Source organism: Cariama cristata, unplaced genomic scaffold (assembly GCF_000690535.1).
Source record: "Cariama cristata isolate BGI_N322 unplaced genomic scaffold, ASM69053v1 scaffold6675, whole genome shotgun sequence".
Lineage (NCBI taxonomy): Eukaryota > Metazoa > Chordata > Aves > Cariamiformes > Cariamidae > Cariama > Cariama cristata.
Window position 1 is genome coordinate 7,396 of NW_009616858.1, and position 27,362 is coordinate 34,757.

General features: G+C 37.0%; 1 protein-coding gene across 1 annotated transcript in view; it reads left to right on the forward strand.

Annotated features, from left to right (window-relative positions):
* The window catches only part of PAPSS1 (3'-phosphoadenosine 5'-phosphosulfate synthase 1), a 35,774-nt gene that overhangs the window by 60 nt on the left and 8,352 nt on the right, over window positions 1-27,362 (forward strand). The window contains exons 1-10 of the mRNA XM_009700310.1: window positions 1-61; window positions 2,456-2,691; window positions 4,026-4,164; window positions 6,222-6,340; window positions 12,512-12,625; window positions 14,628-14,739; window positions 17,796-18,001; window positions 19,133-19,268; window positions 20,707-20,975; window positions 24,784-25,013. The exon at window positions 1-61 is cut by the window's left edge and continues 60 nt beyond it. Of these exons, the coding sequence (XP_009698612.1) occupies window positions 1-61; window positions 2,456-2,691; window positions 4,026-4,164; window positions 6,222-6,340; window positions 12,512-12,625; window positions 14,628-14,739; window positions 17,796-18,001; window positions 19,133-19,268; window positions 20,707-20,975; window positions 24,784-25,013 (1,622 nt within the window). The remainder of the gene's footprint in view (window positions 62-2,455; window positions 2,692-4,025; window positions 4,165-6,221; window positions 6,341-12,511; window positions 12,626-14,627; window positions 14,740-17,795; window positions 18,002-19,132; window positions 19,269-20,706; window positions 20,976-24,783; window positions 25,014-27,362) is intronic.

Genomic DNA, 27,362 nt, shown 5'->3' on the forward strand with positions numbered 1-27,362 from the left:
AAGAGAGGCCAAGTGGTAGGAACAAGAAGTGGTTTTCGTGGATGCACGGTCTGGTTAACAGGTACGGTCATTGATTTCTGAGGATCCTTTTGGTTTAGTTACTCTTCTGAAAAGCTACTCAGCTTGTAGCTGGTGTGTGTTTTTTTTTTTTTTTATGCAAACTTGAATGTTTGTGGAATCTAAGACCTTGATGCAATTTTATTACAATTTTTAGGTAGACTAGCAAGAAATTGCTGTGGGACAGATAGTAACTGGAGAATGTGTTTTGTTCAGTGCTCAAGGAGCATTGGTTTTTTTTGGCACTGTCCACTGCTTAATTCTGGTTGTGTTTTGGAGTGTATGAGGTTTTTTGGTGTGTTTTAACCAAGTCCGGCTCTTCTTACTGTCCGTTTTATTAACAAATGAAACCTAACTTTTTGTTAGAGTCTGAATCTTTTCTGTAGATGTCTCTTCACTTTGGAATGTTTTTGTGTCCTTGGGTTGAAATAACATTTCAACATAAACCTATGCCTTTGGACAGCAATTGCATGTTGAGGCAATGCATACTGGGAGTTATTTTTGAAATCAGCACTGTGGATTTTTTTTCTGAATTGTTTTGGTTGTAAAAAGAGGGGGGGTAAGTAAATTCTGGAAGACAGCTTTGTTTCATAACTGTGAGGTTATTTTTTTGTTCTGTCTTTCAAAGTTCCTGGAAGCTTTAACATACTTCCTTTGGAGTTTTTTTTCAGTTAAAACTGAAAATCAAAAATAAATATAACAAAATGTGTTATGTAATTAGTTTGTAAACATATAGAGCACTGTTGTATTGTGATACAAAAGATCTTCACAGAGTGTTAGAGAAACTTGCTACACTAAGTAAAATTTGTCTCCACTAGTGTTAACGAACATGTGTGAAAGGTAAAGCAGTAGTTGATAACAAATTGCTGAGAGCCATTCCAAACAGATTTGGTACAGAGGCTTGCTGTCATGTATTTCTTTGGTAAAATAATGGAGCCCTTTCTCTCCCTATTTCTGTCATGTAGCTCCAGCCTGTCTCTCATTGCTTGAGTGATCTGGTAGGCTGCCTTTGTTTCTCCTGGTAATTCATTAATAGCCTTTTGGAAAAGATCATGATAAAAATGTTTTCTCAGTTATCTACACGGCAACATTTTCCAGTCGTCATTCTTTTTAAACAAATGTAATCTTAATGCCCAATTTCCTTGGGCATTTCCTTGAGTATGAGCCAAGCCATACTGAAATCTGCGAGATGAATGTGGGGGCTTTTCTTGAGAGAGAGGTGTTGGCTTAAGTTCTTATGTAGGATTTGTCCTGGGATACATGTATTCTTATGTTTTCAGTAGGCTGATCTGCATCTTCTGGATATTAAATTGAGTGAAGGAGGAACCAATGCAATGATGCTCCTTCTTTAAATTACCCTAAACTATTGCAGGTGTCAAGGTTTCCTTTGCACTTTGTGTTTTCACACAGTTTCACACACTTTTGCTCTAAAGCTCTTAGAAGTAATACCAAACTGCTGTTTTGTGTGATATATTTTTTTCCTTCATTCTCTGAAAGCTAGGATAAATATTAACCACCACTAATAAAGATCAGAACATTTTTCTTCACCCACTAGTGCCATTTTTCATTTAGACTACCATTACCTTTTTTTTTTTTCTTACTCAAAGGATTAATATCTTATGAGGATTTGAGTTTGTGTCCCATTTAGGAATTGATTGCTCTGTATAAGCTGAAGCATGTGCTCCAGATAAACTCCTGAAATCTAGTCTGGAAATTTGTTTAAATACATTTCCAGCTTAAGGCAAACAGTAGACTTTTTAGTGCCAGCAGGACTTCTTAATTGTTTAAAGGTTTGTTACTGAAGATTCTGAACTGGACCAAAGCTTAATATTAAAAAGTTGTCTTTGCTTGTTGCTAACACGCTGGTTAGTGGAGCATGACTGCTGTGTGTGTCTTAAGTGAGTGAGTTTTGTTTTCCCTGTGATGTCTAATTCAGTGCTGTTATTCTGCAAGGAGTAAGAACAGAATGGGGTTTGGTCTGATCCCATTTCTTTTGTTGACTGAAATTCACTTCAGTGTGAGATCTTCCTCTTCTGATGTAAATGTAATGTCTTAACTCTGTGTTGGGTTTCTGAATTTAGTTTGCTCAGGTAGTAACAACTGCCAGCAGCAGCACTGGGGAATGTGCACCTCCTCTATAAGCAAAGGCAGCAACTCTCAAAGGCAAACTCTTTTCTGTGCTTCTAATTGCACGTTTAACTTTGTGCCTTACTCTCTATACCTATTGTCTGTGGAAAAGGCCCTTGGCTTATATTGCCAGTGAGCATCTCCAAAAGGCAGTGCTCCTGATGCCTGTCACTTTGGGTTTTTCATACTAGCAGTGGTATGGTATGTGTACTACAATTTGTCCAACCTTGTTTCTCTGCCTATGTATTTATATTATTATTGAATGTTCTAGGTCTGTCTGGTGCTGGGAAGACTACGGTGAGCATGGCACTGGAGGAGTATTTAGTATGCCATGGCATTCCATGCTACACATTGGATGGTGACAATATTCGCCAAGGCCTTAATAAGAATTTGGGCTTCACACCAGAAGACAGAGAAGAAAATGTCCGTCGTATTGCTGAGGTTGCTAAACTGTTTGCAGATGCTGGTTTGGTGTGCATTACTAGTTTCATCTCTCCTTATGCTCAGGTAAATGTGAAAATCCTCTAGAGAAAGTGTAGACAAAATACAAAACGTCACTCAGAATTTTAGTTATAGGAATCCCTCGCTGAACTTGGACAGAATCAAATGCTTGTTTTTTTAATGACGTTTGTGCTTTCTAGAGATGATTACTCATCTTTCGGAAACATTAATCTTAAAATGTAAAAAAGTTTACTTTAGTCCCATAACTGAAACTTTCCTTAAGTCTATTAGGCAAAATTATTAATCTAATAATAGGAACAAACCCAAATGATACCCCAAGAAAGAGTCTTAAAATTACAGTGTCTTGTCTGATCCATGCAGATTCCAGTACTTTATAAATATGAAGACTAGGTATACACTTAACCTGAAGACTCAGTTAAATTATTTTTAAAAGCAACTTTTCCTTCAGTGAATGAATGCAGTGAGCTGTTGTCACCAAGTGGCTTAAGGGAAAAATGTTTAATTGCCTGTGGTTCTTTTTACTTTATTTCATGCTATGTATTCAACATGACATTAGATAATACTGAAAATTAACCTAAAACCACGTTCACATTGTTTTGTGAAGAGTTTTTTTCATCTGGGTATGAGAACATGGATGTGAGAGACAAAAAGAATGTGTGAACACCAAGTATCTCGAGGAACGACCCAGGGGCTGTAGCTCAGAGGTTTCACAGCATGAGAAGGTGTTATTTCTTCAGTTACAGTGGTACAAACAGTTCTTCTGGTAATAATTTGAGGAACTCAAGATCCTGCAGTAAAACAGAAATCTTTAGATAGGAAGAAAAATAACCATATTTAGTAAGAGAGAGTTTTAGTGGATTTTTGGAAAGTGTGTTTTTGTTCTTTAAATGGATTTCACCAACTTTCAATGCTTGGGAAGCCATACAAATGAAATAATATTTGGAGTATACAAGCCTTGTCAGATTAATGAATGCACAGAAATCTGGTGCTCTGGAGAGAAGTGTGGTCATATCAGAAGCAGCAGGTAATACCTCCTCTGACTTCAGTAAGCTAGGCAGATGTAACTGGTGGGAATGCAACTCCTGAGATAGCGGCAGGTATAGAAAATTCTGCACTCTATGTCTGGATTTTTTTTTTATAAATCAGGTCAATGTAAAATACCTCAGATCTTCACGTTGACTTTTACCACGCGATGAACTGTAGCCAAACTGATGTAGCTTGCAGGGCATCGATTGATCAAATCATGTTTCTTTTTTCAAAGTTTGAAAACTTTAGATTACACTTTACCGTCAGCTTCTTTAAAATGAATTTCAAAAGCAGAAAGACAATAACAATATGTGCATGCAATCTTTTAGCTTTTTTTTTCTGTTTTCTTTCAGGATCGTAATAATGCCAGACGAATTCATGAAGGGGCAAGTTTGCCTTTTTTTGAAGTGTTTGTGGATGCTCCCTTGCATGTCTGTGAGCAGAGAGATGTTAAAGGACTCTATAAGAAAGCCAGGGCTGGAGAAATTAAAGGTGAACCTAGATGTAGCCACATCCTTTCTACATAAGGGAAACGTTGGTGTAATTTGACTGCACATAAGTAGATGTGCTGAAGTCTGTACGTGTACCACCCTTAAAAGCAACATGGACTGGGGACAGGACCAAACAGAAAATTGGGATCAACTCCTAGCTCATGCGGCTGACTAGTTAAATGCACAGCACAGTAAAAGGGCAGAAGTGGCTATCCTGGCATTGAAAAACCTTAAGCAGATTACATGGTCTCTATTGCAAGCTCTTACGATTGAGGATTAGTTTATCTTCTTTGTGTGTCCATTGACTAGTTAAAAAAAGAGCCTGATTCTCTCTAAAGTCTACAAAGAATTGCATTAATAGATTCTTCCAAAAAGTAAAGGATGATCACTATCTTTCTGTAAAGACCATTAAGAACACTTCTGAAGAGATGTAACTTTTATTTTGAAATTAGGCTTCTATGCTAGTGCCCATGAAAAGGATTTCCTGTCTCCAGCCTCAGATCAAGATTCAAGTACAGCCTGCAATAAAAAAAGCTTAAATATATTGTCACTCATTGCAAGTATTGTTTCAAGTGCTTCTTTGCTCTGTGTTATTATAGTTTGCAGAGGTTGATGATAGCACTTTTTGCCTGTATTAAGAAGCAAAGCAATTATTAAAGTAATCACTTTCAGGGGCTGAGTTTGCAGATGCTGTAATGATGAACTTGCCATTAATCAAAAGTGATTTAAAATTCAAGAAGTCTAAGACATTCTACATGACTGGTTGCTCAGAATCAAAGCAAGATGCTTGAGGTGGCACGATACAAAGATATAGATAGTTCTATACTGAATCTTTATTTGTGCCGTAGAACTTCCTCAATATTTTGTTAATTTTACGAGCCCCATAGTGGAAATGTGTTACTTTAGAAGTGATAGTGAGGTATACAGTGCCCGAGGAAGCTACAAGTGAGTCTGGCACTGGCTGTATCTTATGACCTATCTGGTACAGGAAGGATGGAAATTAAATGAACTTGCCTGTTCACAAGGAACAGCAGCAACTGTTGTCATCTTTTTCTCTGGCAATGGTAATGGGACACTTTCTTTGCCCCCTATTCCCACTCCTCTACTAATCAGATACTTATAAAGTATATGTGTTTTGGAACAGATACTGACCTTTCTTTATCACATGGGATACTGCAGCAATTGATCTTTTTCTTAGATGGGGAATTAAGCTACTCATTTTGAGAGTATTTAAACCTAAAGTGAAAAACTCAAGTTTTAATGTTTGCAGTTGCAATTGTAGAGGATGCAGATGTTCAGTTACTGTAGCCCAGCTGCTATTTCTGCTGCGGATCTGACTTGTAGTGCTTACACGCTTTGCCTTTGGGCTTGATGTTTCTTTCTTGTTTATGCATGGTTAGTCAGAGTCTCCTCTGTTTCAAAGCAGACTGCTAGTTAAGTAGGCCAGAACAAGTGTCACTGGTAGCTTATATGGGCTGTGACAATAGTTATTATGACTATTATAAACACACACATCTACCTTATGTTAATAGCTCTCTTAAGATGGGTACATTAGCTAAAGTAATGTAGTAGGTGTTGGAATTCCTTATTCTTCAGAGTACTGCTTGGTGGCATGAGTGTAAATTTACATACATACTGGTCATTCAGCATCAGGCTTTGTCTCAAAAAAACCCAAACAAACCCAAAAAACCCCAACAATCACAGATAATAATGAAGGGCAGCTGATGGATGACTGACTCTGGGTTGAGGTGCACAGTTCTTCTGCCAGTGCTTCTTTCTTTATTCACAGTATAAATCAAATAACTTCAGCTGCAAAAAAGTGCTATGTATGCACTGCAGAATGCTGAAGTTTGATGCAGTCATGTAGTAGGATTAGCAGATGGTCTGATAAAGAAAAAAAACCTGCTGATTTCCCTAAGAAAATCTATTAAGGAAGCTAAAATTCTGTACTCTTGCTTGTTGAGTTGGTTTCTATCTAGAAAACTGTCTGTGAACAATGTTAAAATAGAGTAATCTTTTGCTGAAAGTCACTTAAGATTTGTCTCTTATGTTCTGTAGGTTTTACTGGGATTGATTCGGAGTATGAAAAACCAGAAGCCCCAGAGCTTGTGCTGAAAACTGATTCCTGTGATGTGAATGATTGTGTACAACAAGTTGTGGAACTTCTTCAAGAGAGGGTGAGCAGAAATGCAGATGTATCTTAGTAACTTTTTCTCAAAGCATTTGTGCCTGCAATCTGAATGTATGTGCTGGGAAAAGCAAAGGCAATTTTTAAGAGTTAAAGGCTGATACATCTTTAAATTCTAGCCTTTAAACTTGTCCTATTGTGTGTTTCCTTTTTAAACCTAAACATTGCAACAACATTGATCTCTAAAGTGAAATAAGATTTGGTCAAGTGGAAAATTAGATTATATTAATTATCATAACTGATAACTGGAAGGGAGAGAAGGCTCAGTTGTTACAGAGCCAACGATGAATGCTGAATTTAAAATTGGATGTTAGCATTTGTAAGAGTCTGAAATTTTTTACTTTGTCTCTATAGCGTACAAATTAGTATATAGTGCAGATGTGAGGGAGAGGGATGCAATTACACAGTAACTTCAGCTGGCTTAAATAGGGGCTGCTGTGGTTGTGTCTGATTTCCCTTGTTTCCACTGTGTTTCTTGCATAAGTAAAAGTGTTCCTGCAATTGTGTAATGACCAGTTCAGGAGGCAGTTCTTCTTGACATGGCTGAGTTGTGAGTTAATGGTTCATAGCTTCTGAAAAGGTAGGTCTCTTTCCTTGTTCATACCAGCAGTCTACACCATCCTTTTTGATGTCTCTGGGCCTCCTGCTGTTGTCTGATCAGTGGATTCAGCTCATTACCTAAACTAAAAAAAGCAAAACAAAAAAACCCACACAACACCCCACAGAGAAACAAACAAAAAAACTCCAACAAACCACCCACAGAAAACAAAACAAACAGGCAAAAATCCCAAACCCTAAACTCACTAAAATTGAGGGCAGCCATGAGATGGCTTTATCCTCTGGAAAGCATACCCCCAGAATTTGCTAATCTTCATTTAGAAGAAATGTGTCTCCTTACATTCTTATCTGTAGTCAGTGGGTAGATGGATGACATGTCAGACAATTCTTTTAATTTAGATACTCCAGCAGACAATTGTGCATGGGTTTTTGCAAGGTGGATGTTCTGGAAATTTGGGGTGTAGACAGTAGCTTGAGTAAAGCTTCACCAAGTGTTGAAGTTGGTACAAGCAAAAGACCTTATCATGGAGTTAATTTTAACCCTCTGTGTCAGTACAGCTCTGGAGACATTTAGTCTCTTGTATCTAAATTTTCAAGAAAACTCTGTTAATAGATCACTGCTTGCTCAAGGTTGCTTAGGAGATAAGACAGGGCAGAAAACCACTGCAGAGTTCTAGATTTTTACCCTAATGCTGATCTGAATATTTTTTGGAAGAAAACAGGAGAGCTATGTAGGAGTCCTACCTATGGGAGGTAGCAGTTCCTGGCTGTGGGAGGCCCTGCACCTCCTGCTCAGAAGAACAATTCAGTATGTTTCATAATTGTAGAAACTGATGTCCCGTGTGCCAAGATAGTGATTCCCAAAGTCTTGCATTAGTACACTTGATACACAGTACTGAATGCTGACTCCTGGCCCAGCCAGCTTTGCTCTGTCCTTTGCTTAAGGCACATTTTAGCCCTTTTTGTTTTTTCTTTCTTTGTAGACAACAGTGTCGTGAATGCCAAGATATCTTAGTGGTTGCTTATTTTAACAAGAGACAATGAAACCAAGGCATAGCTGAACAAGCACGTCTTGTTCTCAGGCTGTATTAATACAGTGATATCTTAAGAATATAATTTCTGTAGGTTTCCTTTAGTTGGAACGAGCTGTGTCTGTGTTCTTTAATAATCCAGTGTGATTAGCAAAGAAGAAGACCATAGGCCGGCAGCGTTAAAAATAATTTGGATGTTTGTTTTGTTTCGATAGCTGTGAAACACTTTGGGAAGAAGTCTACTCGAAGTATTGATAATCCTTGAATTTCAAGGACTGTTTTTATACTAGTTCAGACAATGACAGTAAAGAGAAGACAGCTGGAACTGTATAAATGTATGTTGACATATAGACAGGCAGATATACACACATGTATATTTATTAAACAAGAATTTGAAACATTGTTCTTTTATAGGTATTGGAATTATTTGGTTCTTAGAATTTTTCATAATATTTGAGAAGAACTCTGAAACAAATTTATCAGGTTTCTGCCAAAAACATGTTCAGTCCTTTTTGGAAGAAGGAGGGAGGTGACCACACAGAAATAGGAGCAATAAGCAGCGGTTGAATCTTGAAAGTTCCTGTGTGGTATAACTTGGGTTTGAGGGTCACCTGGTTTGGTTTCTTTGCATGTAAATGCAATAGATACTTCAAAGTTCTTTTTAGGGACCTAGAATGCAAGCTGCTGATGAGTATTTCCTGAAGCTACTGAGTCTGACTCATATGAAAAGTTCCTTTTTTTTTTTCTCCATGCAACTGCTTTCAGTACTATACCAGTCAGAAAGGCTTGTGTGCCTTTTAAGCTTGATAAATTTGACTTTCAATCTGCTGATATTTTTCCAATGGAGTCAGACAAGCCTAGGGCGGGTGTTTGGCTGTAAAGATTTCATTGGTTTTGTTCTTGTTTTTCCTATCAACAAATATAACTGATCTGGCCCCTTGTACAAAGTTCATATTATTTCCTTACTATGGAATAAGTTCAATATTTAGCCTAGAAAATATTTTCTGAAGAAGTCATAGCTCTGGAATGCCTCCTTTATTGTTAAGGAAGTGCAAAAGTATACAAGAAGAGAGTTGCATTTCCAGTAGGTAATGTTGAACTTTGAACTTTTAACTACCTTTGTATACAAGTCCCATTCTTAGGGACATCAACTTAATGGCGGCTCTGCAAATACCACTTCTCAAACTGGAATCTGATTGTGCACTTCTGCTACTATTTAGATCAATCCACTGTGAGTGCTTGTATAAACTTATTGTCCCTTCTTCCATCTCCCACCCATCCCCTAACAGTTACAGCCATTTTCTTATCTAAGCTTAGCATTATACTTTTATTTGGGAAGGTGGTCCTCATGGTATCTTATACTACTGATTTCCTTGCTATATTCACACAATTCCCTGCAATTGTATTCAAATTCTGTATCTTGGAGTGGTGAGAATTTGGAGTAGAGTAGAAATTAGGGGTTGTTCTTTGTTGTTGTGGTTTATAAGGTCTGTCAAGTGAAGCATGAGGCTGGTGGTTCCTGGAAAATATGTAGAAATGGATTCTGCTGTTCTGTACATCTAGGGTTTTTTTGTTGGTTGTTCTGTGGTTTTTTTGGTTTTAAATACCTCAAATTATACTGCAGCTGTCACTGTAACAACACAATAATTCTCTCTGGAGCAAAGTTCTCAATCTTGTCTAGTTCCTCAATCACTTATCAAAAATTTGATAATAAAGAATACTCTGTGTGATCACTGGTCATCGATGTGAATTGCAGCAGGCTTCAAAACATCTTTCAGTATTTTTTTTTTTAATTGAGAAACTTGCAAACATGGGAACTTAGTATTTTTAATATCCGTAATGTTCATGTAGAGCAGGCATTACAGGTCTTCAGCCCACTTTTTGACTGTAATTTAGGCACTCAGTAGAGTGTAATTGTCAAGACATACTATTTTGATTTTCTGCATGTTAAATTGCTTGTTTTACTCTTTCCTAAATAAATATTTCTCAATGTTTTGTTAGGTTAAATGCTAAAATATGAACAAAAGATTTGATAGGACAAGGGGCAGTGGCTTGAAACTGAAAGAGGGAAGATCTAGATGAGATATTCGGAAGAAATTCTTCCCGGTGAGGGTGGTGAGGCAGTGGCAGAGGTTGCCCAGAGAAGCTGTGGCTGCCCCATCCCTGGAAGTGTTCAAGGCCAGGTTGGATGGGGCTTTGAGCAACCTGGTCTGGTGGGAGGTGTCCCTGCCCAGGGCAGGGGGGTTGGAACTGGATGGGCTTTAAGGTCCCTTCCAGCCAAACCATTCTATGATTCTACTGACAAACTTCCCTGCAATCTGTAGGTGCCAAAACTTCAGTGATTATTATAGTCAAGCAAATACTTCTGTTTGTTTTTTCCATATATAAATAATTCAGTGGCCTCATACCTCGATTAATATGAATTTATAAGACAAGTCATTCAGTAATGTAGATTGGATGTCACTTGTGAATGCCCATCTACCAGAAACTTGCCTGAAGGCCCTTTCTTTACAGATTGTTGAGGATGTTAGACAGCATCAGCAAAGAACATACCACTGCAGTCTGAGGAGGCATGTTTCCATAAAGCATCTAGTTTATTTTTTTATTATTTTGCCATTATTTATATGAACACATTGAGAAATAATAAATGTTGAGGAATATTGTGTAACTTGTCTTGGTAGAATGAACCTTTGAGTAAAGTTACTACCTTAAAGTGGTCACTAGATGGCTTGCTAGCCTAGCATTTTCTTAAAATTCATACAGTTTAAAGACCTATGGATTCCTCTTGCTGCTCTGTGTGTGTGTTTTTTTTTTTCCCTAAGATATCATTTTAAATACCATTTTTATGTCTGCAACGGAGTCTAGGTTTACTAATCCTACAAATTCTCTAAATGTCTGACTCAGTGTTGCTAGAACTGTCTTCAAGCTATTTACAATCTTATAATGAGGTAGGTTGTTGACAGAAACTGCATTGTGAAACCTTTGTGTTCTCCATGGTTTTACTCATTAGTGGGACACTAAAAACAGGATAATACTTGAAGAGACCTTTTTGATAGGCACATCTATTTTAAGCTTTTGATGGTTTGTAAAATCAGGACATTCTAGTATGGTAATGAGCTAGGGTCCTGAGGGGACTCTTCTGTGAAGCAGCATAGAATCACAGAATTGATGAGGTTGGAAGAGACCTCTGGGATCATCGAGTCCCAACCTTTGGATGTGTACTCAGTCATCATACCTGGCTTGTAAGGTCTGCTGTTCTTTACAGCAGGCAATACCTTTATTTGATTCTGGGCTTATTCCTGTGGCAGAAGTTTGCTGCAGCTCTCCTGTGCTGTAATGCTGCTTCAGGCAGAGAAAATAGAAGGCAGGTTTTTCCTAACTTACTGTCTAATAAAATCGGCTTCCCAAATGATGTCTGATATGTAATGGACTAATGTTTTCCTTATAAAATACAATTTCTAAGTGCTAGTTTAATTTGTTTTCCTTTTATTTGTCTTTGGAGATATGGATTATGTAACAGCCAGTGAGACTCACCACGTCTTTTTCCTCCTGCAGACATTTTATCTCCAACTTGCTTTCATCACCCCACTCTCTTGGTTTTACTTTCCCTGAAGGTAGTGCCTAATGTCTGACAAATGCTTGGAGAAATGCTTTAAAATGCTTGGGCAAACTTTTTGTTTCCTATAGGCTTACCTGTTTACTCTGGGCCACATATACTGGAAAAATAAAGATAATTTCTTCATTCTTGTTATGCGTCTGTATATATTTTACTGTAAGGGTGAGCTTTTTTCCCTCAAAAAAGCTTCCAAAACTCTGAAAACCTTGTTTTAAAAAGAACTGTCAGCTGCTTTCCACTTTTTTTTTTATTTTTCTACTGAATATTACTGGAACATTTGACTGGGTTTTGACATTTTACATCATCCTTTACACCATTTCTATATTCGTATATTACAAGAAGTTTAAGGTCTTGAGCATTATGGAGTGAGAATGCCTTGTTTAAAAGGTATGGAGGAAAAAAGTGTTAGTGTATAGATTAGGACACTGGTGTTATGTCACTAGCTGTAGGTAGTGCATTTAATTTGTACTTCTGTATTAATCACTTTCAGTTGAGAAAGATTTTTTTTTTTAACCTCCATGTTACCATTTCTAATGTATGTTGTATAGTGAATGACTTAAATTTCTAAATACTCAGTCTCAAACTTTTTTTACTTCTTTAGCCAGTATAAAAGCATAGAATCTTCCTTTCTGCTGTAGAGAATGTAGGCATTAATAAGTCATAAAACCTGCACTTAATAGTTAAATATTTACTAGGCAAATGTTATGTGGGGTACTTAAGGTTTAGAAAAAAATCTCTTGTCAGAATGTCTCACTTTAGTTACACAAACCAGCAGCTTGGCTAGCAATATATCATAATCTTGGAACAGTGCGGTTTTTTAAATGAGTAAAAATTGCTCAACGGATAAACTCTTGCTACAGAGTAGTGCAACATTAGAATTTTACTTCTTGACCATGTGTTCAGTGTCCAAGAAGCATTCTGAGCAAACATTGTTCTGTTTATTCCTTTTATACAGGACATTGTACCAGTGGATGCCTCTTATGAGGTGAAAGAGCTTTATGTGCCAGAAAACAAGCTACAGTTGGCCAAAACTGATGCTGAGTCTCTGTTAACCTTGGAAATAAATAAGGTATTGTGTGTTCAGTTGTGTCATTACTGAAGTTGAAAGATGGTCTAATCTGTTGCTCAGCGGAAGCAGATATAGTTGCAATACCTGTACTGGTTACAGAACGTATCTTGATATACTTTTTCCCTCTTTCCTTTAGAGAAGTCACAGCATCTGTGTTTTCTTTGATCGCTTACTAGAGATAACAATTGAATCTTTGTAATTTCATAAATAATGTCTGGTATAGTGTTACTTAGTTTATCCCAAACCTGGAGAGAAAATTTACAGTGGCTTCCTCCCATGTCCCCTGCCCTGCTCCACACCCCCCGCCCCCCAGCTCCCCATCCGTGAACTAAACCATGCCTGGCATGTCTTGTATGCCTAGTTGTTTCTAGAAGAATTACTAAATTTTTTTGTTTATGTACACAAATCGTTTTATTTTGAATTGTAATGACCTAGAAATATGAAGGAAGTCAGTTACTGCTTCTTGATTCTCCTTGTTGGTAACCTTGAGCTGAACGATAGTAACCTTAGATACTAGGCTCAAACAGTTGCAAACTTAAGTCTACAGAGAGATGACCAGATCTACTTTATTGTTTGGGGTTTTTCTTTGTTGTGGGTTTGTGTGGTTTTTTTCTGATTAGAACATACTTTTCTGGCTCCCAGCAGATAAAATGTGGAAAAGCATGGATCAACTTGATCAACTCTGTTCTTATTTTGGTTAAATGCATTATTTTCCAGCACAGTTAAATTAGACAAAGCTGCTTCTGGCTGTATTTCTGTTCTACCTCATCTTCTTTTTCTGAAGAACTAGGCCTAAACATAGATACAATGCGTAAGTTTTTTCACTGACTTTTTGACAACGTTACTAAAACTTAAAGCTTAAGCATTTGATCTAAGAGCTGACTGAGCTCAGAGTTGAGCATCTGCAGTGAGTAATGTGACTTTGAAGGGCTGAGATGACATACTAAGCACTGAATTAAATAATTTTAAAATTTACTTAGCCTTCTACTACTAATAAATGTTAATACTTCCTTACACTGCATCTTACTAGATTCCTTTTGCATATGTGTCTGTAAAACTATTTATTGCTTGAGGAATAAATATTTAAGGTCGTCATCATTAAATTTCTGTTGTGTCCTGTTCTAAATCACTCCCTATCTAGAAAAATAAATCCTTTCCCCTTCTACCCCCAACCAGTGGTTTGTTAAATATCAAGCAAGTATTTAACATAAGCTTGGGAAGAAAATGTGTGTTGTACTTGCCTCAGAATAATTAAACAGTGTAATAAAATTAGTCATGCTCTTTGCAAAAGAGGCTTGCACAAGCAAAGTCTGTCCTTGTCAAAGACTTGACCAAGTCTTAGTAATGCACATGCAGAAATAATAGAGGCCACATGCTAAGTCATAGTGTGACTGTTTTAAGTGCTAAGGAAGGAAATTCCCTGTAAGCTGATGCCTCTTAAGCTAAAATAAGTACTAGTCCGAAGAGGATTTTACTTCTGCATTGTCTCACTAGTTTCTGCAATAAAAATTTTCTTTCTCATCTGTTTTAAGATTAGCCCTCTTAATATTCACTCCCATAATTCTGATATTTTTGTAGGAATTGTATGTGTTGTTTTTCTTTTCTTTGTAACCTGTTGGTTATCTTGCTTTGTTAAAAAAATAAATGCAAATGGGACTCTAATTCTGTTACATTGAACTTTATCAAACATTCACAAATAAAGTTTGTTGTGGGTTTTTTGTATCTGTTGTTTGTTCGTTTGGTTTTTAACACATGGAATTTTGATCTAGTGTAAGGACTGGAAAGTAGCCAAAAATATGAACAGTGAGGAACAAGTTCTTTTTTCTTACTTGTAGAATCTTTGAAGTCTTTGTGATTAAAAACTGTAATACTGAGAAATCTTCCATTTATACTGACCTGCATTTTATGGGTAAATCATGATCTATTATGATTAATACCTAATGTCAGTCATTAAGCAGCGACTTTGCTCTGCTCTAAGTCTGTTTCTCCATTTCTTTACAAGGTGGATATGCAGTGGGTGCAAGTGCTAGCAGAAGGTTGGGCAACACCCCTGAATGGCTTTATGAGAGAGAGAGAATACCTACAGTGCCTTCACTTTGACTGTCTCCTTGATGGTAGGGTAAAACTTGCATTTGTAAAACAGCATACTAATCCTAGTTCTAAAATATTGTTGATGTTTTACTTCTTAGCGGTGGTGTGGTAACCTGTTATCAGGCTTGTGCACAACCTGGGGTAAGAGAATAGGATATTATAATCGTCAGTTTCAAACCTGGTGGTTTCATTCTTTTTATACCTACCATCGTGTTAGAGTTTGAATGTCTTGTCTTTTTGCCTTTACAAATTATATTTTTCAAATGTTTTAATTTTTGAAAAACATTTAAACCTAAAATCATTTCTAATTTGTTTTGAAGAAATTGATTTTAGAATTCAGAATTGCAATTTAATTGCTGTTTCGCTCTGTATGCCAAAAGATTTGTTCTGTAATAGTAATGAAGGAAGGAACAACAAACTGACTTGAGTGCTGGAGCTATTGCAAGTATGAAATCTGAATTTGAGGAGGTGACTTGAGCATGGACAATTGTCACATGTAATTGAATTACTGTGACTTAGTAATTATCCTGTGATGATTTAAACGAATATATTTCATTTTGCATTACCAACTGGCTAAGAGAAAGCATTAATTAAGGTAGTCAAGTGATAACATCCTCAGGTTTTGGAACTTGATTGTGATTCTCTGTCATTTTTCATTTATTCCTCTTTGAAGGCTCTGTTTTACTCCAGCCTTTTAGGTTTTCTTGCACTCTCTATATGAAAGAGGGATAGTAAAAATTCTTGTCTCCCCACTTCCTTCTGTATTACTCTTCTCTTGCTGGAGACAAAATAGCAGGAAAAAAGTCAGTTGTCTTTCCATTCTATGATCCAGACATCGGTTGTCCCTCTTACGTTTTCTAGTTCCCTTTTCTGTAACTCTCTTGGATACTATCCTAGGCAACATAATGCCATCCTGTTGTTTTGGAGTATCTAAAGTTTGCAGTATCATTTTGGACTGCTAGTTTTGTTTCCATTCCATTTGCCTTCTGTGTGTCCATCCAGGTGAAACATATTCTGCAGATGGCATGCTATGCATTCAACTGCTAAAATAGCTTGTAGCTCCTTATTCTGCCCTGTAGTCCTCTGTAAATCAGAATTTTTGTAAGGCTTTTAAGACCTTGTATAGGTGAGTGTTTCAGATATGGTGATACTACAAGTTTCTAAACTTCTCTTGCAACTGTTTTTAGTACCTCATGTATGCTGTAAAAAGTATCAGTGATGAAAAATAACAAATAACTTACTGATGGAAACAATTTTTAGTCCTAAGCTTGACTAGACCAGTCATGTTCCTCTAGATGCTACCATATTTTATCATCTTAGATATCTACTGCAACATTTACGTATGAGAACCTTTTTAGAAAAATATGATTACCATAAAACTGCTTTGCTACTTGAAGAAGTGGCAACAGTTAAGTCAAAACAACATCCTGAAATTTTTCTCCCTGCTTGGTCTGTTAGTTCTGGAATCTCACAGTAGCAGTCATTTTCCAGAGTTTTGATTTTGAAGAGAGGGAAATTGTTTAATACCTGCAATGCATCTCATCCTTTGGGCTCTAAATACAGTGTTCATACTGACTGACTTCTGCATTATGGAGATCAGTGCAGGTGTGTTGATATTCTCACTTTAAAGCTTAAGTTATCTGAAATGGTCTGAAGCTGACACTGTGTTCATCTGTGACTTAACTACGCTACCTTGCCTCAGTTTCTCATTTGTACAGTGGCTGAAGACAGATACCAAAGATATTATATATTTATTATTGATTACTGACAAAATTTTAGTAATCAACCGGTTTAGATCTCTTCACAGTTTGAAATACTTACTTTTTTGCAAAGCAAAAGGATTTTTTTTTTAATTACCAGGTTAGGGGTGGCAAATCACCTTCTCTGACTGTTGCCAAGCTCAATTTTATGACCTAGTTGCTTTGAAAACAACTCTGAGCCCTAAGACTGAACTTGGGAGAAGATGCGCAGCATGCTTTCCATTTTGCATTATGAAGGAAGGGGAACCTATTTTCTCGTAAACTTTTCATTCAGCTTCATAATGTCTAACTTCCTACCACACTTAAGGTAAAATTGAGAGAAGGTTATAAAAAAATGTATTGTTCAAATAACGGGGAACTCAGCCTTATTTAGAGTCTTGACTCCACTTAAGCCATTAGCAAAACCCCCATTAACTTAAAGGGGCCCATGACTTTTCTCCTGGACACCACCCAAAAGTTTTGTACTCTTTTGGCAAGTGTATGCTTATTAGAATTCAAGCCTTTGTCTGAGACTTACTGTATTTACCCCACTGGGTTTCTCAAATCTCACTCTTCTAGTCAAGAAAAACAAGAATTCCAGCATCTAGCAGTGAAGCAAATGCTTAAAAATGAGGACCACACACAACCTTAAAGTTCAGATACATTGGTTTAGTTTTAGAAGTAAAGTCGCTGGTAAGCTTTCAGCTGAACAAACTATGCAAAATGTATGCCTGCCTCAGCAGTTTTTTCTGAAATATATATGCTTGAATCTGAATGCAGTTTGAAGTAAACAGCAAAAGTCAGCTTTTGAAATAGTTGAATTCTATATGCTAACTATTTAGGTACATTTGGTGGCTTCTATTGCATTGAACTTTTCTTATGGACTGAAAGTACGGCTACTGAGAATGCTATTTCTTTTTCACTCGTTATCCACCCCAGTAGCCATCTTGCCTAACATTTTAGATGATCTGTTTAAAAATGTCAGTTGACTATTTCTGCTTACTATATAGCTTCTTGAATAAGATATTAATTTGAGATCCCCCAAAAGTAGTATCCTCACAGTCTAAATACTTGTGTGCAGCTGTAAGTACTTACTATTTTCCAGAATGTCTTTGCTCTTTCTCAAACCTCAGTGCTTGCACGTTTTTATAGTGCATGTATCTTATGCAAGAGTTAATTCTAAAAGTTGCTTTTAACCCCTGTTAAAATAAGTACTTGAACTACCTGTTGTGTGATACACTTGCAACCTGGACTGTACCTTGTTAGGAGGGTAGATATTCATAATATCGTTGATGACCATTACTAAGGATAAGGGCGCTTTTTTTTTATTCACTCTGCAGGGGGAGTTATTAATCTGTCAGTGCCTATAGTGCTAACAGCCACTCAAGAAGACAAAGAAAGACTGGACGGATGTACAGCAATTGCACTGGTGTATGAAGGTCACCGTGTGGCCATTCTCCGTAATCCTGAATTCTATGAGCACAGGAAAGAGGAACGCTGTGCTAGGCAGTGGGGAACGACATGCAAGGAACATCCCTATATCAAGGTATGTGTTTAAAAGTTAAAACTCTAGTCCTGTTAGATGTACTGTTTGTGGAGCTGCAAATTGAGTGAAACTGATATCTGTGACTGATGTATTTCGACAGAAAAACTACTTTGAGAATTAAAACATTTGAGCAGAAACGAAGGTATATTTTTGTTGTTGTTCTATGCAGCTGTTAATAGTGTGCACTTAGTGTGAAAATCTACTGTCAATATGTACACATGAAATGAATTTAGAATGTACTGTAGGATCTGAGCGACAGAAGAGAGAACTTTGCCCTCTAGTGTGCCTAGGAAACACATCCCTCTGTCTAGCCAGATGGATCATCAAAGCTCCTTAATCAGTAAATATGTGCATTGTGAAGGCAAGAAAACTTCTATTCTACCTGCATGTGGAGCACGTGAGAACTGCCTGGGTTAGATGCTTTCGAAATAGGCCCTGTTCCTGGAGAGTTCATCATTTAACTCCCTGGAGGGTTACTTCCCATCCATTGTGTTCAGTATGTTTTATTATCTTGACCTTACGTCAATATGTCAAACTGAAATATTCGAATTGTAACATACTCATCTCAATGCTGTGTTTGGTTTTGCAAGCTGATGTAAATGTTGCATCTTAGCTCTGCAGAGCCAAAATATGTTTCTTTCTCCATTTGTCTATATCTTTTTGTTTACAGCTATGACTTAAAATCAAATGAAAATAAATCAAACAAACCTCAAATTATGAGCTTACTCTTAAAAAGGGAAAGCTTTTGATGTGTTATAAAAGTATCTGTACAACTAATAGTTATACATATATGAAAACTGGATTTTTTTACTACTTTATTAATGTGTTATCAATTTTTTTATTAATATGTAATGACATCTGTTTACCTGTTTACTGACTGAAGTTGTATTCAGAAGTATATCTGAAAAAGGACATCTCTCATGTTCCAGTGGTGTGTGTGGGTTTTTTGTTTGTTTGTTTTTTGGGGTTTTTTTGGTGTTTTTTTTTTTTTTAAAAGCACTGATGCTTGACTTGAGACTGTCAAATAGAATTAAGCGGTAACTCTTCCCTTAGTAAAGATGTGCCCCCATTGCAATGCTGTAGATGCTCAGGACAACCAACCCTAACAGGGATTTTCCTTTCTTTTCTTAGATGGTTATGGAGCAAGGGAACTGGCTTGTAGGTGGAGATCTACAGGTCCTTGATCGTATTTATTGGAATGATGGACTTGATCAATACCGTCTCACTCCAGCTGAACTAAGGCAGAAATTCAAGGAAATGAATGCCGGTGAGTAAATTTTCCTTGTTCTGTTTCTTCCTGCAAAATTTATTGGAATGCCTGCTGCCTCAATACCACAGGGGCTAGCATTGTTTCAAGGGTGAAGATTTTGAATACTGTCTTAGGTGACATTCTTTGCCTTTTACTGGTGTTAATTTTTATGATCCTCAGGCATTGCATTGCCTGAATACACAAGAGAAGCCCGAGGTTCTGCATTTTAGCTTTCCATGCACACTGGACAAGTCACTAACACAAGAAAAGGTAATTTTTAAATCAGGTTCTGCCACATTTTAACATTATCAGATTTGGCTAAAACCATAGAGGTATGGTTGAGTGCTGAGCTTTCATGCTCTTCTATTTTTAAGTCTGTTCCGTACTGCTTCTGGGGAGAAAAACTTATGACAGTAATGCAAATAGACTAGCGCAAAGTGGAATGTATCACAGTTAAAAATTGTGAGCTAACTGCTAGCTTTATATTGCAGAAGAAACAAAACAGTTTTTCTTACGAAAGCAGTTGTGTTAGATAAAGAAGAGGCTGAGTAATGTCATCAAGCAGCGAACATTCAAGCAGACTGCCTTCATTACGGTAGTGACTGGCAGGCAGCTGCTAAGCACTTCTAAGTGTGAAGGAAGAGCTTAACATCAAAAATGAAAAATGAGATTGGTCCTGAGCTCCTGTCTTTTTTCAGCATGGTCAGTATTTCCAGGATCTGCAGGTTTGAGATACCTGTCTTGATTTTTAGCTAACCCCTAAATAAATATATTTGATAACTGAAAAAATGCTGTTCTCTAGATTTCATTGGTTCCTGATTGGGAAACCTCCCAGTTCTGGTGATTTTGCTGTCTTGCAGGGTATCTTAGTTCATCTCAATTTGCAGAAAGGAGAAATCCTGGTTCTGTCGGGGTGTTTCATCAAAGGATTTGTGATACTTTGGAATAGCAGTTAGCCTTGTTTTGTTCTTACTGTGTGTAAACTGTACTAAGCTGTTTAGGTGAAGGAAACTTATTAAGGCACATTAAATCCCCTTTTATTTGTTTTGTAGCAAATGTGTCCATTTGTTCTCCTGATGATACACTAAGCTTTTAAGGCAGGTAGCAGAGTTTGATTTCATCTCAGAATTTAACTTTATATTATGTGTTCATGCAAGTGAAAAATCCAAAGAGAATATTATAGCTATTGGAGAAGCTAGAGTAATTCTGTGGAAATCTCAGAAATGAAGGAAGCTGATTTATGGTTTGGTTTTTTTAGTATGATTGGTTTTTATTAGTTTTGCTTATGGAGTATAATGATTTTATAATAATTCATAATCCTTTAATGACCTGTGTTTACTTGTTTAATAGCGTTCAGTGGAAAGATTGTACTGTTTGAAGATTTTTTTATGGTTGTACAATTCCTGATAAAATAACTTGCCTTATTTATATCTTTTGTCTGTTTTTTTCTCCATAGATGCTGTCTTTGCATTCCAGTTACGCAACCCGGTGCATAATGGGCATGCTCTTTTAATGCAGGATACTCATAAGCAGCTTTTGGAACGTGGCTACCGGCGCCCAGTTTTACTCTTGCATCCACTTGGAGGCTGGACAAAGGAGGATGATGTTCCTCTCATGTGGCGCATGAAGCAACATGCTGCAGTACTGGAGGAGGGAGTCTTGAATCCAGAAACAACAGTGGTGGCTATATTCCCTTCCCCCATGATGTATGCTGGACCAACGGAGGTAAATATATCAAGAATTTAAAACAAAGCAAAACCCCTTTGATAGTGCACTAAAGTATTTTGTGCTATGCCTGATGTTTGTGCATTGGGTTGTTTAATGGAGAAAAGAGACTAATTTTCCTTGGGAAACCAGACTGTAAAGGTTGGAGGTTTTTGCTGGAAATGGTGGGAGACAATATTGGGTTTATATGCTCCTTTCTTTACAGTTGTAAGGGTACGATAATGATATAATCCTTCCTCCTTTTTTAGATATTGGGTTTATATGCTCCTTTCTTTATGGTTGTAAGGGTATGATAATGATATAATCCTTCCTCCTTTTTTACAGTCTTTTGCAGAAGGAATTATAAGATCTGTTAGCATACCAAATAGTTGTGCTGGATGTTAAGACACTTAAGTTTTATGACTGTTAAGCAAAGGACTATACACAAATTAAGGGGGGGAAAAATAGGGCTTTGTTTATTTTTTTGGCACACTTAATTCAGAGACAATTGTTTCAAGGCTTTTGTATGAAATAATTCTTTGGCAACACTTTCTTTAGAAGCCAGGTCTTATGTGGAATCCGTAGAGGTTTGTGGGAAGCAGCAGAGAGAATAGATGCTCTCATTTGAGGACAGTTCCTTTAGGGGATATTGGTTCTCCATCTCATTACTTTTTTTTTTTTCTTTTCTCTTTTTGCCTCCGTGAGTCACAGGAAGTTCAAATTCTGACCAGGCTCGAGAGGTTAACTCTGTGGTAGCTTTTTGGTAGATAGGAGATCTCAGTAACATTAAATTAGACAACTCTTGCTTATTTTCTGCTGGCCATTTGACTCATCAAACAGAGCTTGCACTGCCTTTCAGTCCAGAGAAAAAAACTGTAGTCCAGATCTAGTTGAGGCGTGGAAGTGAGTTACTGTGGGGAATCTTATACTGTTCCCCGTAGACCTTTTGTGAGAATTAACAGAAATCTACTTCAGTCTTGTAGTCATGAGCATTTGAGGAGGAACAAAATCAACAGTCCTTGTTCTGAACAGAATAAAAGTTTTCTCCTAACCGATATGGCATTTCCAGTGACCTCAGGGTACAGCCTAACAATAATGTTTGTAGCCAAGTAATAAAAGAGGCTCTTCCTTTAATCATTTTCCATAGGTTGTTTAAAAGACATTGGTACCAGATTTGTTTCTGTAGCACAAAATGCTTTACAGAACAACAAGCAGCTGTTAGTATGGTTGTCTGCAGGATTAATGTGGCCTTCCAGTCTGTAAAGATTTTAATGGATATGTTTCATAAGCATCAATTTAGCATTTTTGTATTTTTAACATTCCTGGTAATTACCTTGGAAGAAAAGGAACAGTCCTGTAAGGGAAAATTCTGTATCAAAATGCAATAAATTTACCTACTTAGGAAAGTAAATATGTTCTGAAGTAATATGGATGTATAGAAATGGGAAAAGAGCTGCTAGTTTTATGTCTCAAACATGTAGTTTACATTGTTCTAAATTGTCTTAGTCAAATAGCTTCACTTACTCAAAATGGAGTTCTTGCTTGCTGTTACCTAAATGACAACATGAAACTTAAATTTCTTAACTGTGCTAGAATAGTTTCAGAAAATATGCTGCTAGCTGCTGTGGTATGCTAGAATTTCGTATGTATGGCCCATTCCATGCTTGTAATGTTAAATACTAAAATTATTAGCATGGCTATCAGCATCCAGGTGCTTTCATAGCACCCTATATGCTTGAATATCAGTGGAGTCCATGATGTCTAATGTCTGACTGAAGACAAGATGAAAACTGATACCAATGGTACCCTCATGACTGGTTCCTAATTTCATTATCTGACTACTGATTTACAGAACTCTGTCCATATTGACTGCAAAACTTCCTCCTTGAATGGTTTCTATAACGATGAGTTATAGAACTAACGTAGAACTAACAGTTAGTTACCACTTTGAGAAATCACTTTTGAGCTTCTGGCCTAAAGCTTGTTAACATAAAACAGCATGCACAGTGACTAATGTATGAAACACAATTATTTTGTTTTATGTAAAGATTTGAAGTAGGCAATGCAAATTTTTTTTGTAATAGAAGGAAAATTTATCCATCGCACTGTCCATTTACTACAAGCAGCAGCAACTTTTGTCCTATTATTTGTGGGTTTTTTTTGTCTATCTCCCCTTCTTTTTTTTACCCTTTAGTGATTGACAGATGTTTTGACAGATGTTTATTACTGTTCAACTTGTGAAGCTATTTTACACTATGTAGTTACTGGGTAGACCCTTTAGTTTTGTGGGGAGGTAAGGCTGCACGTGTACGAAACTACTGTTATATACTTGCTGGTTTTTTTAAACTCTTCTCTGAGTATCCTTTGGCAGATACTAAGCTATATAGGTGGTATGACAATTCTTTTGGGGAATACTTCCCAATATAAGAACATGCTGATGTTTCCTGAAGTGGTGTGTCTTTGTTCCCTAAAGTAATGTAAAAGTTATGTTACTTTTGCTGAACTGTACAGTTAAGTTTTCTATTGAAAATATTTCCTATAAAAATAAATTAAGAAAATTCCGCAATGGTCCTATAACATAAGAAGCCTAAAAACTGTCATAAGTGTGCCATATCTAGCAGTCTAGGATCTAGTAAATACTGCAGTCTTTGGGACAAAAAAAAAATCCTCTCACTATTTAGTAAGAGATGCATTTCTAAACAATTTGAAAGCATTTCTTTGGTTGTAGGGTGCGGATGATCGGATAGTCTGTGTGCAGAATTTCCTTTGAAGTATCTTTTTTTTTTTTACCTTCAGTAGTAACTGAGCTATAAGGAAAAAAGTAAAAATCAGGTTGTTAGTTATGAAACCACTCATTTTGAAATGTGCAGTGAAGTAATGTGGGAAAGCTGCTTGTCAATATTTACATTGCCTCAAATATTAGGTGAAAGGGAGTTGGTGCATCCTAGCAAAAATTCAGTAAAGCTAAAGTTTCCAATTTTGACACTGGTTCCTCCCCAGTTATATAGATATGTTAGAATCAAATTATTTCAAAATGATCAGGGAAAAATGACTAAATATTTACCAAAGCTAGAGTTGCTTTATCAATTTTCATCTTGGAAGCCTGTGGTATAAATAGGCAGTCTTAGTGGTCTGAAAGCCTATTCCAAGTGTTCGTGTGCAGTACGTACGTAGCTTATATGTCCTTTGGGTCTTAATATTGACACAGACTAAGTGTTAAAGGCCTGCCTTGGACAACATCCTTGCTAAGTGCACCAGGTGAAAATGCTGAGCATGGGTAATTTTTCTTTTTTAATGTGTAGGTAGGTTGATCAGATCACTTATGAACGCTGTGTTTAAGTAGCCTATCATGTCTGTCTTCTGGTGAGATGTTTGGCAGCTCTCTATTGGTCAGGTATCTTTTTAGAGAAATTACTGTGATTATAAAATAGAGAAATATACGGCTAGATCCGACTAAGCTTCCCAAGTCAGTTGCTTTTGCATTAATCTTTTCATATAAAAGGAAAGTGATGGAGGGTGACAACATCAGGAAGAAATGAGCTAAGAAATGGGTAAGCTCCATCTTTGTTGCCCTGATTATACTGTTCCAAATACTGTGCTAAAGTAACTTTTAAAGTATCCTAAAATGCAGGTGAAACATGGGAATACTATGTCTTAGCTGTAAGTTTGGTGGTGATTCACATAATTGATTCTTTGTTTTGTTGTGGCTCCATAGTGAAAATCGTGTCTGATTAGAGAAAAAGTAGTAATTATACAGTGCGTGTGCATTTTAAGGGTTATATTTTGATTGTTTTCTTCTGCTAACTGTTTTTCCCTGTCTCTGTTCTAGGTTCAGTGGCACTGCAGATCACGGATGGTTGCAGGAGCTAACTTCTACATTGTAGGGCGAGATCCAGCAGGGATGCCACACCCTGACACTGGGAAAGATCTGTATGAACCAACCCATGGTGCCAAAGTGTTGACAATGGCTCCAGGTCTCCGAGCACTGGAAATCGTACCCTTCAGAGTTGCAGCTTATAATAAGAAAAAGAAGTGCATGGATTATTATGACTCTGATCAGTAAGTTGTATTTTTGTTTTAAGACTTTTTGAGCAATAGCTACCTCTTACCCCCCGCCCATATAAAAAAATTCATTTAAATTAAATTCATATTGCTCAAAGATGGCAGTGTTTAGATGTGGTTTTAGATCATGACTGCAACTTGACTTCAGTATGATTTGGGTGTGGTTTCACAGTACAACTAACCTGATCCAACTTTAGCTGCAGCTGCAAGCTTCATTTTTCCTCCCAGGTACTGGAGTTTCTCTGACTCTGGAACATGTTGGCACAGATTGCTAAATCCACAAAAAAGTTACTATTTATTATAATGGTAAGATTAACTTTCTGCTGGTGTATCTTTCTAAAGATGCTTCTCAGGTGTCAGACGATGGAAAAGAAACAATGAGAGTGTGCAGCGGGGAGAAGGTAGTGGACAGGAGAGGGTGACAAATAGCCATTTGCTCTGTTTATTACAATAATGCAAAATGATACCCCAAGTCCATTGTATGTCCCAGGGTTTTCAGCTGGTTTTTGGTTTTGTGTTTTTTTTTTTTTTTTTTTGGGGGGGGCAGGGAGGGTGTTGGGTTTTTTTGATCCAGTTACAAGACAGGTAATTTCACCTCTGCATATTCCGATATTATTTTTCATTTGTGTGGCATAGCAGAGTCCAAAACTCACTATATGTGTTGCTGTCCTGCCAGTGAGTGGGACTGGGAAGGTGACTTGTCATTTTGGTTTAAACGTCTTTATTCAGATTATTGGACTGTACTTTTGTTTTACGTCAAACTGCAGCTGAAGTTAGTACTTGAAATACGAACTGTCAAGCAAGATGTTTTTCTATAAAATAAAAAAATAGGAGTTTTTTCTGACTATTTCCTACTGCTTCTAACTGAAGAAGTATGTCTGTACAACATCTTTGAAGGCGTGAAATCAGCATGGGATGGATTGATCTGTAAAAATGAACCTGTCTCTTATCTCTTCAGCTGCTTATGCTGTAATAGCATTGAGTATAAAAGTCTCCAAGGATGTCACTATGGCTTGTGACAATCAACCAAAAAGTTTTATTCAGCAGCTTGTGTCTTTCTTGGCATGAACTATGTTTGTTAGTGTGCTGGCTTAACACTGATTGTAAGTTATGTAACTGCTTTATATTTCAGCAGTAAATTCCAAGCACCTGAATTAGTCTGCTTTTATTTTCAAAAGCTGCAAAGAGTTATCATCTCTTACATAGCTAAATATAACTTTGTGGTATGTTCTTCTGTTGTTTGGAAATCACAAGCAGGACGATAAAGGCAAATTTGTTGAAACCTGACAAGAATTACAATTACTCTATGACATCCATATGTGTTTAGAAATTTGATGATTTGCTACATTGCAGGTGTTTTAAAATTGAAGCTAATCAGGGATGCTTATTTGACAGTTGTAGTTTGCTGATGATGTTCTTCCTTCCTCCTCCCTCCCATATAAGCAGCATTCCAGTATAAGGTTCTGCCTAGTGCTGTGAAGCTTCTTTTTGGATGGCATTGCAGCAGGTTTTGTTTTGGTGGTGTTTTTTTTTTTTTTCCCCTCAAGTCAAGCTGTGGACAGTAGCATCAGATCAGACCTGTGCCCTGATACATATGGTATTTTCATTTGGAGGAATAAAATCAGAGGGAAGGATATTCCTAGCGTATTTGACATGAAAGTCTTCCTAAACTTATTGCCTCTTAGCTAGCTGTTGAACACTTCACTACCTTTGTGCCTTTCATTATTTGAGATGCATCTAGAAGTCCTCATTGCTGTGCACAGTAACTAGATTGTGGTGTAAATATTGCTGGTTTTATGCAAACCTGTATACATTATAACATAAGGTTTAAAAGACTGTTATACTATGGGTATTTGTCCTGTTTGATGTCCAAGTAATTCAGCAAGTTTTAGACAACATATACACAAAGGTTAAAGTGAAATAGTTATGGTGGTTTGTCACTTCTTGATAATTTGGAATAGAAGGGCAGTAGCGATGTGAGAGGCCAGAATTCCCATTACACGGAACAGAAAATCTTTGTAGAAGAATATTGATTCTGTGGTCATTGATACTGTACTCTTAGCAAGACAGATTTGATTTAGATTCAAGGGGAGTAAAATCATGCATCTGTCATTAGCCAGAGAAAATGATAAAAAAAAAATCTCTGTGGTAACAGGTTTTGCCTTTTGTCACAAGCTGCATTATGTGCACCCTGTTATCCTTTCATCATGCCTGTGGGGACCCTTTGGTTTGAGGCATATTTTTTTCTGTTTCTGTCACTGTCCTGGAAAAGAGACCGTGCTGCTATTAGTGTGTAGTTTTACCCTGCTGCTGTCAGAATGTCAGGCTATTTGTCTTGTCCTTCCC